This window comes from Macaca thibetana, chromosome 3, assembly GCF_024542745.1.
Source record: "Macaca thibetana thibetana isolate TM-01 chromosome 3, ASM2454274v1, whole genome shotgun sequence".
Taxonomy (NCBI): Eukaryota; Metazoa; Chordata; class Mammalia; order Primates; family Cercopithecidae; genus Macaca; species Macaca thibetana.
Window position 1 is genome coordinate 106,057,069 of NC_065580.1, and position 14,797 is coordinate 106,071,865.

The 14,797-nt window shown below is 38.1% G+C and overlaps 1 protein-coding gene across 4 annotated transcripts in view; it reads right to left on the reverse strand.

Annotated features, from left to right (window-relative positions):
• The window catches only part of HERPUD2 (HERPUD family member 2), a 95,013-nt gene that overhangs the window by 7,638 nt on the left and 72,578 nt on the right, over positions 1-14,797 (reverse strand). For all 4 annotated transcript variants that reach the window (XM_050785486.1, XM_050785485.1, XM_050785484.1 and 1 more), the window contains one exon: positions 1,685-1,807. In XM_050785486.1, the coding sequence (XP_050641443.1) occupies positions 1,685-1,807 (123 nt within the window). The remainder of the gene's footprint in view (positions 1-1,684; positions 1,808-14,797) is intronic.

Here is a 14,797-nt window from a genome sequence, read left to right on the forward strand (position 1 = left end):
TATGGGGAAAAGTCTGAGGATGTAGACTTCACAGTGGGCAAGAGAATCAGAGGATATCTGGGTGGCTGCGGGAATGACTGACTTAATTATGTGTTAAGAAATGTAACCTGGCAAACCGGGCATGGTGGCTCATGCCTGTAATCCTGGCACTTTGGGTGGTCGAGGCGGGCGGATGGATCACTTGAGGCCAGGAGTTCAAGATCAGCCTGGCCAGTGTGGCAAACCCCTGTCTCTACTAAAAATACAAAAGTTACCCAGGTGTGGTGGCATACATCTGTAATCTCAGCTCCTGGGAGGCTGAGGCATGAGAATCGCTTGAACCCGGGAGGCGGAGGTTGCAGTGAGCCAAGATTATGCTACTGCACTCCAGCCTAGGCAACAGAGTGAGACTCTGTCAAAAAAAAAAAAAGCGGGGGGGGGGGGGGGGGAGGGAGGGAGGGGGGGGGAGGGAGGGAGGGAGGGAGGGAGGGAGGAGGAGGAAGGAAGGAAGGAAGGAAGGAAGGAAGGAAGGAAGGAAGGAAGGAAGGAAGGAAGGAAGGAAGGAAGGAAGGAAAAAAAAAAAAGTAACCCAGCAGTAGTATAAGGAAATATAGTGAAAAGACTAAAAGGAGAAACCTATTGAAGTCAAGTGGACTTAGAATGAGAAAAGACCTGGTGAAACATTGGAGGTAGCATATGGGGAAGGACAAAAGCTCTATTAACTCATCTTCATAAAATACTTCTTTCAGGAGTAACAGAAGCCAGAATCAAAGCTGTTTACGGTTAAGAGCTTGGGTAATAAGAAGAGAGCTAGTATCACTGACAAAGAAGTGAGAAAGGAGAAGGCACTTAAAGAACAGAGGAATCGAATTTTAGATGCACTGAATTTGAGGTAAAGGCTCATTCCCCTATGGAAATCTTCCAACAATAAAGCAGAGACACAGGATGAAGCACAGGAGATGAAGAACCAGGATTCATTCACAGAGAGCTAACAACTAAGGCCATACAAAAAAGAAATCCAAGAGAACTACCCCACAACTAAATCCCATCCTCTCTACCGACTATGAGTGCTGAGAAGCACGTAGTAACAAACACATGATGAACTGAGAAAGATATGTTAATAAAATGAGCTATTAAAGGACACAGAAAGATAAAAAGATACGGAAGACAAAAGAATCACAGAAACAAGGAGAGGAGAACGGTAAAGAGAAGCTAATCAATGTTAAATGAATGCAGAATGAGTTGGGGAGAATGAAGGCTGAGAAACTGTCCTCAATGCTAGGACTGTTCCATGCTGACCAGAATCAAAACGGACTAAATACTGAGAGTCCAGTAAGCATATTAGCCACATTTGAGCCCTACATAAGCTATGGCCTCCTGACATGATTCTATCCCTTTTTTTATTTGACTAACTCTTCATGTACATTTGCTGCCTTCCAGTGAAACATTCCTAAGTTTTCTCCTCTTGAATTTATAAAATGTTGTATTAAAGAATCTGAATACTGCTAAATGTAATTAGGGAAGATAGGGAGGAGCCAAGGGCAGGGTTAGCTCATGGGAACTGGAGGTGAACCCTTTTTCCTTTAGTCAAAACAACATTAAATACATAAAAAAATGAAATCCCAAATCAACTTACTTAGGATAAAAAGAAAATAAAGCAAGTAACACAGTGAGTAACTTAAAAAATGAACTCAGATTAACTTACTACTGCATATAATACTGATGAGCATACATCTGTTGCCACCACAGCATCTGCAGTGGGCTAAACGCGGGATACACTGGGAATCCAGGTGGAGCAACTTGCCCAGGAAACTGGTTGTCTACATTTCTGCAAGAAATAAATAATGAGCTCTTTTAATGCTCTAGCAGTTAAAAGTATTATTCTAAATTTTCATTTCTGAACCCCAAGTCAACCATTGACAGAATATATTTAAATCTCACTGAAAAGAAAAATACTTATTTTCAACTATTCTTCAAATAAGATAATATGTCTTACATAGGTTGACCCAGGGCCCAACTATAGAGAATAACTAACCTTTTAGCCCAGTTTTAAAGGGAAAACAAAGAGAAACACCACAAAATATAGAGCCAATCTGAACATTTATTATCTTTTCACTTCATCACATGAAGCCAAAAATACCTTCATTTTAAGTACATTTTCCTTAAGAAACAAAGCCCTAAGATAAATTTCATGACAAAATATTTTGGGGAATGGTGAAATAGACAAATAATATTTTATATTAGTAATAAAATGTTATTAAAATACAGCAGTTATGAGCTGTAAAATAAAAAATGAACATTACAAAAACCTGTAAAATATTCTGTAAAGAGACAAGATTAGCAGAACATATTTACATATACATTCTTAAAGTAGGCTAAAATTTTCTTTTTTCTTTTTTTTTTTTTTTGAGACAGAATCTTGCTCTTTCACCCAGGCTGGAGTGTAGTGGCGTTATCTTAGCTCACTGAAATCTCTGCCTCCTGGATTCAAGCAATTCTCCTGCCTCAGTCTCCCAAGTAGCTGGGACTACAGGAATGCGCCACCACGCCCGGCTAATTTTTTTTGTATTTTTAGTAGAGACAGGGTTTCACTGTGTTGGCCAGGCTGGTCTCGAACTCCTGACCTCAGGTGATCCTCCCGCCTTGGCCTCCCAGAGTGGTAAGATTACAGACATGAGCCACTGCACCTGGCCAAATTCTATTAATTCAGTAAAATTGTAGAAGGTCACATTTAACTTCTCTACAGTTTCCTCACTTCTAAAATGGATCTAATAATAGACTCTTCCTCACAGGATTCTCACCCTGTATTCATGAAATGTTAGCTAGCTTTATTTTTATTCTTTCCCATTCCAACACCGAACACGATGCCAAAGTGTATAATGTGAGGTTTGTAGAAAATCACATATATCAAAACAACTACAGAGATAAACAGGTAAGTAAATGCAGAATTCTTTATGAATTTGCTAAGTCTTCTTCACATTACTTGATTTTTATCTTTAGCTAATACTAGTTTGGTCTATCTGGAGTGAGACAAGAATAATTAAATTCATTAGCTGTAATTTTATATTCTAAAGACTGTTTACACATACAATTGGTAATAATTGATTATAGAAACCTAACTTTAGAAGAGCTTGGGGAGCTAAGCCTGAATAGGCTATACTTAAGGAAACCTGGTGCTAGGTAAGGCATCACCTTCCCCACATATTACCTGAACTTTCCTTATTCTTGATGGAGCTGTGGCAGCCACAGAGGGTCCCATCCTCAAAAGACCCTTCAATCTCCTAATATTATATATATATTATATATACCTTCATATAGGGTCCTGTATAAGGGGGAAAAAACTTCAGCTCTCTTGGACACAGGACAACAGACGACACAGCACCTCCCCACCTAAAAAAAAGCAAATCTCAACCCAGCTATTCCTTTAAAAAGATGTCAGTTAGTGATCAACTCTGGAGAGAAAGCCATACCACTGAGGCAGAGAAGTATTATAAAAACATTCGTTTTATACAATTCAGCATTTACACCAGGGAGCTGATGCATCTCTGTGCAAATCTATAAAACTACCCAAATCAAGTATTACAGCAATATGCTGTATCTAGGTGTATATTTTAAATTTTATTAGTATTCCCCATTATGAAAAAATCCATCCCCTTGAAAGTAAATCTCCACCAATCACTATCATTAGTAAGAATGTCAAACAAGTCTGTTACTTCAACTGTAAAATGGGAAGGCCGGACTTTGTCACTGTTTTTAAAGCTCAAGGAAGAAAAAGAAGACACTAACAATTACTTTTTTAAAAAGTCATAGTTTCCCACCTCACCCTCCTGCATGCTGCCCAAAACATATGGAGAATATAAGGTGATTACTGAAAATACGTTGCCAAAATAAACAACCTGCCCAAAGTATTCTTCCCGTTTTCCCTAATAAGTTAGAAAACCACTGGACAATATAATTGCCAAATACATCCCAGACCCAAGATGACACATTATAATTTTCAGTTGTGTTCATTACCCTCAGACAAGATGGTATGCTCCAGAAACAAGGAATAAAAGATCTGATGCTAAATTATAAAGTTATTAATAAAATATATAGGAATAGATACAATGAAACACATTACTTAAGAATTTAATATATTTTAGAGGATGCATCATTAAACAACAAGTTAAAGAGAATTGTTATTTAGTGCTAGGAAAAAAGATTACCAAATTTGTGGGAGAAGGGAGTTTAAAAAGCTTCATCTCATTCTATATATTCAAATAAGAGAGATGAAATAAAGTATTAAGAGTATAACCACAGATAGCCTAGAAGAAACTAGAATTATTTACCAACCCTTTGGAGGAAGGATTTTCCTAACTTAAGTAATAGAAGAAAGCAGAAAAAAAAAAAATCAACCTATTTGACAACAAAATTTAGAGAGAAATGGCTAAGAAATGTAGTTTTACATTTCTTAGAGAGAAAAAAAATCAACCTATTTGACAACAAAATTTAGAGAGAAATGGCTAAGAAATGGCCAATAAATTGTAGTTAATATCTTTTCTATATAAAGAACTGATAGAAACAGAATAATCATTAGGATATCAAATACTAATTAAAGCAAAGATAGCATTTTTAAGTTTATTTGCCAAGGTAGAAAAGATTAAATAAAAATATCCATTATTGGCAAGAGGTACAAGTAAAACCTAACTCTTTGATTGCTAGTGGCAGTATAAATTGGAATAAGCCTTTAAAACACGATTACAAAATTAAAGACCTTTAAAAATCTTTTGCTCTATGGAAAAAAAAAATTCTAGCTCATGGATAAGAAGAATCAATATCATTAAAACGGCCATACTATCCAAAGTAATTTGTAGATTCAATGCAATCCCAATGAAACTACCATTGACATTTTTCACAGAACTAGGAAAAACTATTTTAAAATCCATGTGGAACCAAAAAAGAGCCTGAAGAGCCAAGGCAATCCCAGACAAAAGGAACAAAGATGGAGGCATGATGTTACCCGACTTCCAACTACTGCACGGCTACCAAACCAGCACTGTAACTGGTACAAAAACAGACACACAGACCAATGGAACAAAATAGAGAGCCCAGAAATAAGGCTGCACACCTACAACTGTTTGATCTTTTATAAAGCTGACAAAAATAAGCAATGGGAAAACTATTCAATAAATGGTGCTAGGATAACTGGCTAGCCATATGCAGAAGACTGAAACTGGACCCACCTTCCTTACATCATAGACAAAAATCAACTCAAGGTGGTTTAAAGACTTACATGTAAAACTGAAAACTATAAAAATCCTGTAAGACAACCTAGGCAATGGGCAAAGATTTCATGACAAAGATGCCAAAAGCAATTGCAACAAAAGCAAAAACTGACAAGTGGGATCTAATTAAACTTAAGAGCTTCTGCATTTAAACAAACACCCTACAGAATGGAAGAAAATATTTGCAAACTATACATCACACAAAGGTCTAATATCTGGCATCTATAAAGAACTTAAACAATTTTAAAAGACAAGAAAAACATTTAAAAAGTGGACAAAGGACACAAACACACACTTTTCAAAAGAAGATATACATGTGGCCAACAAGTAAATGGAAAAAAGCTCAACAACACTGATCATTACAGAAATGCAAATCAAAACCATAATGAGATACCATATCACACCAGTCAGAATGACTACGATAAAAAAGTTAAAAAATAACAGATGCTGGCAAGGTTGCAGAGAAAAGGGAACACTTCTACACTGTTGGCGGGAGTGTAAATTAGTTCAACCATTGTGGAAAGCAGAGTGGTGATTCCTCAAAGAGCTAAAAACAGAACTACCATATGACCCAGCAATTCCATTACTGGGTATACACCCAAAGACATATAAATCATTCTACCATAAAGACATATGCACGTGAATGTTCATGCAGCACGATTCACAATAGCAAAGACATAGAATCAACCTAAATGCTCATCAATGACAGACTGGATAAAGAAAAAGTACATATGCACCATGGAACACTACACCGCCATAAAAGAGAATGAGATCATGTCTTCTGCGGGAACATGGGTGGAGCTGGAGGCCATTATCCTCAGGAAACTAACACATGAACAGAAAACCAAATACCGCATGTTCTCACTTATTAGTGGGAGCTAAACGATGAGAACACATGGACACAAAAAGGAGAACAACAGACACTTGGGCCTACTGAGAGTGGCGGGTGGGAAGAGGGAGAGAATCAAAAAAAATTACTGGGTACCAGGCTTAGTACCTGGGTGACAAAATAATCTGTAAAACAAACCTCCATGACACAAGTTTACCTATGTAACAAACCTGAACATGTACCCATGAACCTAAAAGTTTTTTAAAAAGCTTTGCTCTTATGCCCAACTGCCCAAATAATTCTGCTTTTGAAAATTAGCTTATATAGAACTATGAAATAAGGAAAAAAACTTCACATCTCTGCCCTTTAATAAAACCTTTATACATACTCCCACTTCCAGCCCGCTGTCCTCTAGTAATAGAGAGAAACTGGAGACAGGGACAATAGTTCATTAATTTTTTAAAAAATAGAGAATGTTATAGCACTTACCACCACATTGAAGTTGCCTTTTTAACTGCACACCTATGTAGGCATTTACTCTCTGACCTATCCACTTTGGCCCATTCCTACTTTAAGACAGAAATCTACCCTAAATACAGCAAGGCCAAAACATAACAAAAACATGAAGGGATGTTTCCACAAAACTATTCATCACAACACTATTTATAACAGCAAAGATTGTAAATAACTCAAATATTTGTCAATATGAGGTTGGATGTCACAGTTTACGCACTGAATGAATTAGTATGCAGCTATAAAAAGGAATGAAGATCTCTCTCTACTCCTATGGAGTGACTTCTTAGACATTTACATGAAATTTTGTTGAAAAACAATGTTAAGAATATGTATAATATTTGTATAAGAATGAGGATATATTTTTATGTGTGTGTATATATACGTGTGTGTACACACACAAACACACACATTTTCATGAATTTTCCACAAAGAAACCAATGGAAAAAATATATATAATAAAAATAAAATAATTATTATGGAAAGGAAGAGAAAAAGAGGAGTGAAGAAAATGAAAATAAGTCTCTCTGAATGTATCTTGTTTTGACACTGGAACATTAATAATGTTTTATGTAATTAAAAAAAACTAAAAAGAAAAAAATAGAAAGCTGGAAAAAAAAAACTAAAGAAGTTTCAAGTTTAATAGTACAACCATACAGATAATTATTCTACTGACTTCAAAATAATATTTTAACTATCCCTAGTAGGGTAAATACTAAATACAAAAAGAACAATAAAAGTTTTAAATCACACTCAGTGATCTTACAAAAGTGGAAATAGTATTGCTATTTTAAAACTATTTGAAAAACATACGCATATATACATACAGATAAAGCAAATAAGTAATTATGCTAATTCATTAGGGACTAGGATGTTTTAGCACAGAAGATATATAAATACACATACCCAAGATGATTTGTGAAAACTCTTTAACTTTTGGCCGGGGGCGGTGGCTCAAGCCTGTAATCCCAGCACTTTGGGAGGCCGAGATGGGCGGATCACGAGGTCAGGAGATCCAGACCATCCTGGCTAACACAGTGAAACCCCGTCTCTACTAAAAAATACAAAAAACTAGCCGGGCGAGGTGGCGGGCGCCTGTAGTCCCAGCTACTCGGGAGGCTGAGGCAGGAGAATGGCGTAAACCCGGGAGGCGGAGCTTGCAGTGAGCCGAGATCAGGCCACTGCACTCCAGCCTGGGCGACAGAGCGAGACTCCGTCTCCAAAAAAAAAAAAAAGAAAAAAGAAAACTCTTTAACTTTTAACCTAAATTTGAAATATCGGTATGAACTCAAGATTTTTTTTTCCTTTTTTCTAAAACATACATAGCACCACCCACCCATGGGAGAATTCCTTTTTAAAAAAAAAAGAACAAAAAAGATGAACCTTAATTGAATTTAATCAGGCCCTAGATCTAACTACCAGTTTACAGGCAATATAGGATAAAGAAAAATGCTAAATGACACCATGAGAACTTAGTCAGCTATATTTAGACCACTGTGGAAAATAACACAGAACAACTACAGAAAGAGTATGAAGTAAGAAAAGGAAGGAAAGGGAATTAGATTAGAAAAGCTTTAAGAAACATCAATCTGCCAGGCGCAGTGGCTCATGCCTGTAATCCCAGAACTTTGGGAGCCTGAGGCAGGTGGATCGCTTGAGGTCAGGAGTTTGAGACCAGCCTGGCCAACATGGTGAAATCCCATTTCTACTAAAAATACAAAAATTAGCCAGCGTGGAGATGTGTGCCTGTAGTCCCAGCTACTCAGGAGGCTGAGATAGGAGAATCACTTGAACCCAGGAGGCAGAGGTTCCAGTGAGCCAAGATCGCACGCCTGCACTCTAACCTGGGGGACACAGCGAGGCTCTGTCTCAACAACAACAAAAAAAAGGAAACATCAACCAAATACACCATGCCACTCTCTTCAAATATTGATTCAATCTGAACACAAACTGAATACTAGATGATATTGAAGATTTATTTTGTTGAGTTTTCTAATGGTATTGTGATTAAGATTTTTTTAAAGCCCATAGCTACCATATCTGTTACAAATACACACTGTTTAAAGATATAATTATAAGGTCTAGGTTTTGTTTTAAACTCCAGCCCAAGGATAAAAAAGGAAACAGAAGAGGAACTAGATGAACAATGGTGGTTTGTTGATTGTTGAAGTTAGGTATTAGGTACACTGGGGTTCATTACAGTATCTTCTGTACTTTCTGAATGTTTAAAAAGTATAATAAAGTCTTTAAAAATAAAAAAGCAGTATATAAAAATACTGACTGTTTAACTTAAATATCCATCAGCAAGGACTGGTTCATTAAAGTATAGTAATCTGTATAATAGAATGCTGTGCAATTAATAAAGAATGAGACAGCTGGGCTACCCTGTGGTCACAGCTACTCAGGAGGCTGAGGCAGGAGGACTGCTTGAGCCCGGGAGTTCATGGAAGTCTGGGCAACACAGTGAGACCCCATCTCTAACAAAATTAAAATAAAAACTAAAAAATATATATTATATAAACAAAGAATGGTACAGCTCTTGTGTATTAATGTGGTGCAGTTGTTAATATACTTAGTGAAAAAACAAGATATTGGCTAGTGTGTACAGTAAGTCCTCACTTTCATTGTCAGTAGGTTCTGAGAAACTGTGACTTTAAACAAAACGATGTATAACAGGTCCTTGAATAATGTCATTTTGTTATAACATTAATGAAAAAAAAGTTGGTTTTGCTAATATTGTTTCACTTAAAATTGCAGTTTCCAAGACCCTATCATGATGTTAAGTGAGGACTTCTTATATAGAAAGTATGCTATTATGTGTTAAAATAAACACACGTACACATGCACGCACATACACATATACTTGTGTAAGCACATTTTATCTCTAGAATAATACAGGGGAAACAGCTAATAATGGTTGCCTCTAAGGAGGGCAAGTGGTATAAGACATAGAAATGAAACTCTTACATACTTTTGTTTCGTTTTGTTTTGAAGATGGTACTACTCATCACATATATTACCTCTTAGAAAATAATTTTAAAAATAAATTACCTACTATTTAAAAAATAATCTACTGTCTCTCTGACCAGTCTCTGTGTTCCTAAGAACAGGGAATGGGCTTTATACATTATTACTATATCTCTAGCATCTACCACAATAAATATGTATTGAACAACTTCATATGAGCATTACGAAAATATTGAAAATAAAATACTGATTATAAGCAACTATTTAATCTAGTAATTTGTAAATTCAACTTAATTATTCAACATTAAATGAAAACATGTAAGGTTACCAACACAGTAAAAATTTCAACTATATTAAATAAAAACATTTACAAAGTAAAGGATACTGAGCTGGGCATAGTGGTTCAAGCCTATAATCCTAGCTACTTGGGAGGCTGAGATGGGAGGACTGCTTGAAGCCAGGAGTTTGAGACCAGCCTAAGCAACATAACAAGACCCTATCTCTAAAAAAAAAAATTTCAATTAGCTGGGCATGGTGGCACATGTCTGTAGTCCCAGCTACTCAGGAAGCTGACGCGGGAGGATCACTTGAGCCCAGAAGCTCAAGGCTGCAGTGAGCTATGATGGCACCACCACACTCCAGCCTAGGCGACAGAGCGAAACCCCATCTATTTAAGAAAAGAAAAAGAAAGAAACAAAGAAAGGATACTGGAAGAAAACACAAAATGTTAAATTAATTGTCTTCTTTTTTTGGCAAAAAGCAAAATAAAATAGCAGAAACATGGGGAAAATAACTATTTGGAATGTGTAATATGCCTGTCCCCATAGAAAATGTCATATTCTTTATGCAAGGAAAAGTAAGATGATAACCTGGTTTCTCCCTCTGCCCCTAGGAAAGTCACAGTGAGGAAACAGCTGAAATAAACAAGCTGGAGGAAATCACAGCTGGTGCCAGAAGTTCTGACAGCTTTTTTTTTTTTCTTTTCAGATAGGCTATACTAGTTAGCACTGTAGGATAATAACTAAACACAAAAAAAGGAGCAAGGCAAATTCACTGAAACCCATAAAACTGGTGGAGTACTATAGAAATTATAAAGAATAAACAAGAAGTAGAAAGACTGTTATTCGCAATTATATACTTGAAAGCTATACCAAAAGACACTCTTTGTAGGTTTTAAAAAGTTAAAATTACAGAGGAGAGGAGATTAAAGGAACTGGAAACTTCAGGAACAAACTTTCATAGGAAACTCGTCAAATTATCCTTGCTTCCCCCACCACTCCATACAAGCGACCAAGCAGCAACCTCATGGAATCCCACTGTGTTCCCAGAAGCCTCCTTTTCAAGACTCTGCACTTGCTTTGTTCTCCCTATTAACACCCTTAAAGACAGCTCAAACGTTATCACCTCTGAAGCCCTTCCAACTCCTCCAAGCAGAGATAGTCCCTCCCTCCTCCAGGCTCCCCCAGCATTTTTTTCAAGGCCATGACAGCCCATCAGCAGATGGTAATTCATTTGCCTATCTGACCTACTTCCAGTGAGAAAGTACAGAATTCATTTTCCTCTCCTGAGTGCCTAGCACAAAGCAGATTCTAAAGTAAATATTTACTGAATGAAGTCACAGGGTCTTCATGCAAATAGATTTGCTCACACAGTCACTAATACTTAAAATCTGACTGGTAGATCTGACAAGAAAAAAGTTTTGAATTGTGGTTGGAGGTGGGACACCACCATTACGAATAAAGTTAAAATACAAATGATAACCTAGGAAAAAATAGTGAAACAAATGATAGACAAAATAGTCACTTCGGCAATGCTGTTAAGAATATAGGCCTCCAAGTTAAAAATGGATTTGAATTCTAGTTCTGCTACTGTGAACTTAGGCAAGCTGTATAACCTTTAAGTCTCATTCTCCTCATCCATAAGCAGCAGATAACAGTGCTGAGACCAGAGTTTGTATAAAATATGGTGAAGTAAGGCACATATAGGTGCTTAATACAATGCCTAACTTCTGCTAATGCTCAATAAGTATTAGTTATTAATATCCTTTTGGATAAAGTGTGGTAAATGAATTTTTAAAGATACCACCACACCAACAAATAAGAAACTCACAAATAAAACATAAAGAATGCCTCTTTATCATGTCTCAAATTAAAACATGGACATTCCAACTTATCACTTTAGCAAGTACGTATCTGTACAAGTAAAGATACTCAGGATCTTTAACATTACTGAGAAAGTAAACTAGTACAACTTTACTGCAATTTTGCAAAAGTCTTTAAGGGCCTCAAAAAGTCTTAAGAACACTTTGAACACTTAAGAAGACTTAAAGGTTATGCAGCTTGCCTAAGTTCACAGTAGCAGAACACTCAGGAATTCCCCTTCTCACAATTTATCCTAAAATAATAACTGCTAATATGTAAGCACACATATTTAAGAATGCTGATTATGGTAATATTTCGTGGGAAAAAAGACTGACCCAAATGTTTATGGTAAAAGATTGCCCCAATTCTTCAGTCTTCTATAACAGGATTATACATGCATACTATCTGCCACACAGTGGCAAAACTGGTTTACGCTGGCTCATCTAGCTCATAACAGCACACTGCTGAGCCATGATGGGAGTATTTACACCATAGAAATCAGCAAATGCTACAAATCTAGTGCTTTATTTCCCTCACCCCCCAAAGCCAGCTGGTAAGCATTTACCAGCACAGCACCGGATGTAATTTTGCAATACTTCCCCCTCTAAACGCAGCTGAGCTGTTGAGAGTGGTCACGTGATTGCTTTGGCCAATGTAGTATTAGTAAATGTGACAGGCAGAAGACTTCAAATGTGCTCAGACATTAGCTTGCCCTCTTGTTTTCCTGTCATTTGCCATGAGAAGAATGTGTGCTAGGAAATGACTGATCTACAGAGAATGAGAAACTTGAAACAGATCTGAACTCAATCTACAACCCAAGGAAGAGCTGTACCAGTGACTAAAAGATCTGTGAGCAAGAAAAATAAAATGTATTGTAAGCCACTGAGATTCTGAGGTTATCATGCAGCAAAACTAATACATTCTCCATCAATATATGTGTGAACAAATTAGTAAATCTACATAAAGAAAAATCATACAGACTTTAAATGTTGTAGATTTATGGCCAGGTGCAGTGGCTCATGCCTGTAATCCCAGCACTTTGGGAGGCCGAGATGGGCGGATCACGAGGTCAGGAGATCAAGACCATCCTGGCTAACACGGTGAAACCCCATCTCTACTAAAAACACAAAAAATTAATCGGGCGTGGTGGCGGGTGCCTGTAGTCCCAGCTACTCAGGAGGCTGAGGCAGGAGAATGGCATGAACCCGGGAGGCGGAGCTTGCAGTGAGCTGAGATCTTGTCACTGCACTCCAGCCTGGGTGACAGAGCGAGACTCCATCCCAGAAAAAAAAAAAAAAAAAGTTGTGGATTTATATTTGACCTGGAAATATGTCCAAGCTATATTACTTTTTTTTTTAAGTTTACAAAACAAAATAAACAGTATGATGTTTCTATTTTAAAAGTATACGTAGAAAAGTGTTTAGAAGGATAGTTACTAAAATGTTAGTAATGGTTGTCAACAAAAAGTGTCAAATGGTGTGAAATATTTGAAGAGATTTATTCTGAGCCAAATAGGAGTGACTGATGGTCTGTGACATAGCCCTCAGGAGATCCTGAGAACACGTGCCCAAGGTGGTCAGGGAATACCCTAGTTTTATACATTTTAGAGTGACATGACACATCAAATACATGTGAAATATACATTGGTTTGGTCCAGAAAGGCAGGATAACTCAAAGCAGGGGCTTCTAGGTTATAGGTAGATTTTTTTAAAATATTATTGGCAATTGGGTGAAAAAATTATTATCAATAGAAAGGAATGTCTGAGTTATGATAAGGGGTTGTAGAGACCAAAGTTTTATCATATAGATGAAGCTCCAGGTAGCAGTCTTCAGAGAGAATAGATTGTAAATGTTTCTTATTAGACTTAAGGTCTGTGTTGATGTTAAATGTTGGTCAGCTTTTCCTGAATTCCAAAAAGGAAGAGGGTATAATGAGGGATGTCCAACCCTCCCTTCCCATCATGGCCTGAACCAGTTTTTCAGGTTCACTCTGGAGTGCCTGGGCTAAGAGGAGAGATCCACTCAGATGGCTGGGGGACTTGAGAATTTTATTTTGGGTCTATACGGTTATTTCTGAGTGTTAGGCTATAAAAAATTTTTACTTTTAAAATTTCAGACAATAGGGATTCTAAGAGGGGCTTCAAGATGGCTAACTAGAGGCATCTGATACTCACTTCCTCCACAAAAAAGAACAAAAATACTGAGTAGATAATTACACTTCCAGTAGATCACCAGAAAGCTGGAATTCAATAGAGAAGTGACAGGAAACACCTAAGGCAAGGAAGGAGAGAGAAGCAAGGCAGCCTGCTGCACTGGATGGGCTGGGAGGCTGGAAAGGCTCCCCAGGGCAGGGAAAGGTTAAGTGGGGACCCCCAGCAGTCTACATTCCCACTGCAGACTCCTGTAATCCTAGCCACAAGAGAGACCCTTAACACACACGGCCCCGAGACTAACAGGAGACCACGCAAAGGCGCTGCTCAAGAGGAGTTCACAATGGGTCCCACACACCTCCTAAGTCCTAAATAGCTACAGCAAGGTATCATTTTCAGAGTCCAACCCCCATCGGGCTGCATCCTGCCCTGGGGCCCAAGAACCCCTGAATCTCACATCCCTGGAGCCTCACTGAGATCCCCTGTGCACTCCCAGGTGGTGCTGCTAACTGATGTATCTTGGGCCAAAGTGCAAGACATTGTCAGCAACCCCATACCCGTGAATGGTGCTACTGAGCATTTACATGTACCCTGAGGACAGGCTACAAGCTTGCAGCTGCCATCTGAGACCAAAGTGTACCCCCCACCAATTTATGACTGTTGTCACTGAAAGCAAGCCAGCCTTCCCAGTAACAGGCTACAGTACATCTCCCGAGCACTGTGCTGGAAGTCTGGGGATCATGCCATCCTCGCCTACCAGAACCAGCAGCTGCACAAACCAACAGGGGGCCTGAAGTCAAGCCAGCTTGGCCCAGTTCCACCCACCTCCAGTGACTAAGCGTGCCATCCAGGGGCCTGTGGCTTACCCCATCCGCAACTGTTGGCACCTGAGTACTCCTCCCAGAGGCCTGAGGACCCAACCTGCCACTATTACCACAGCAGACACCCATGTGC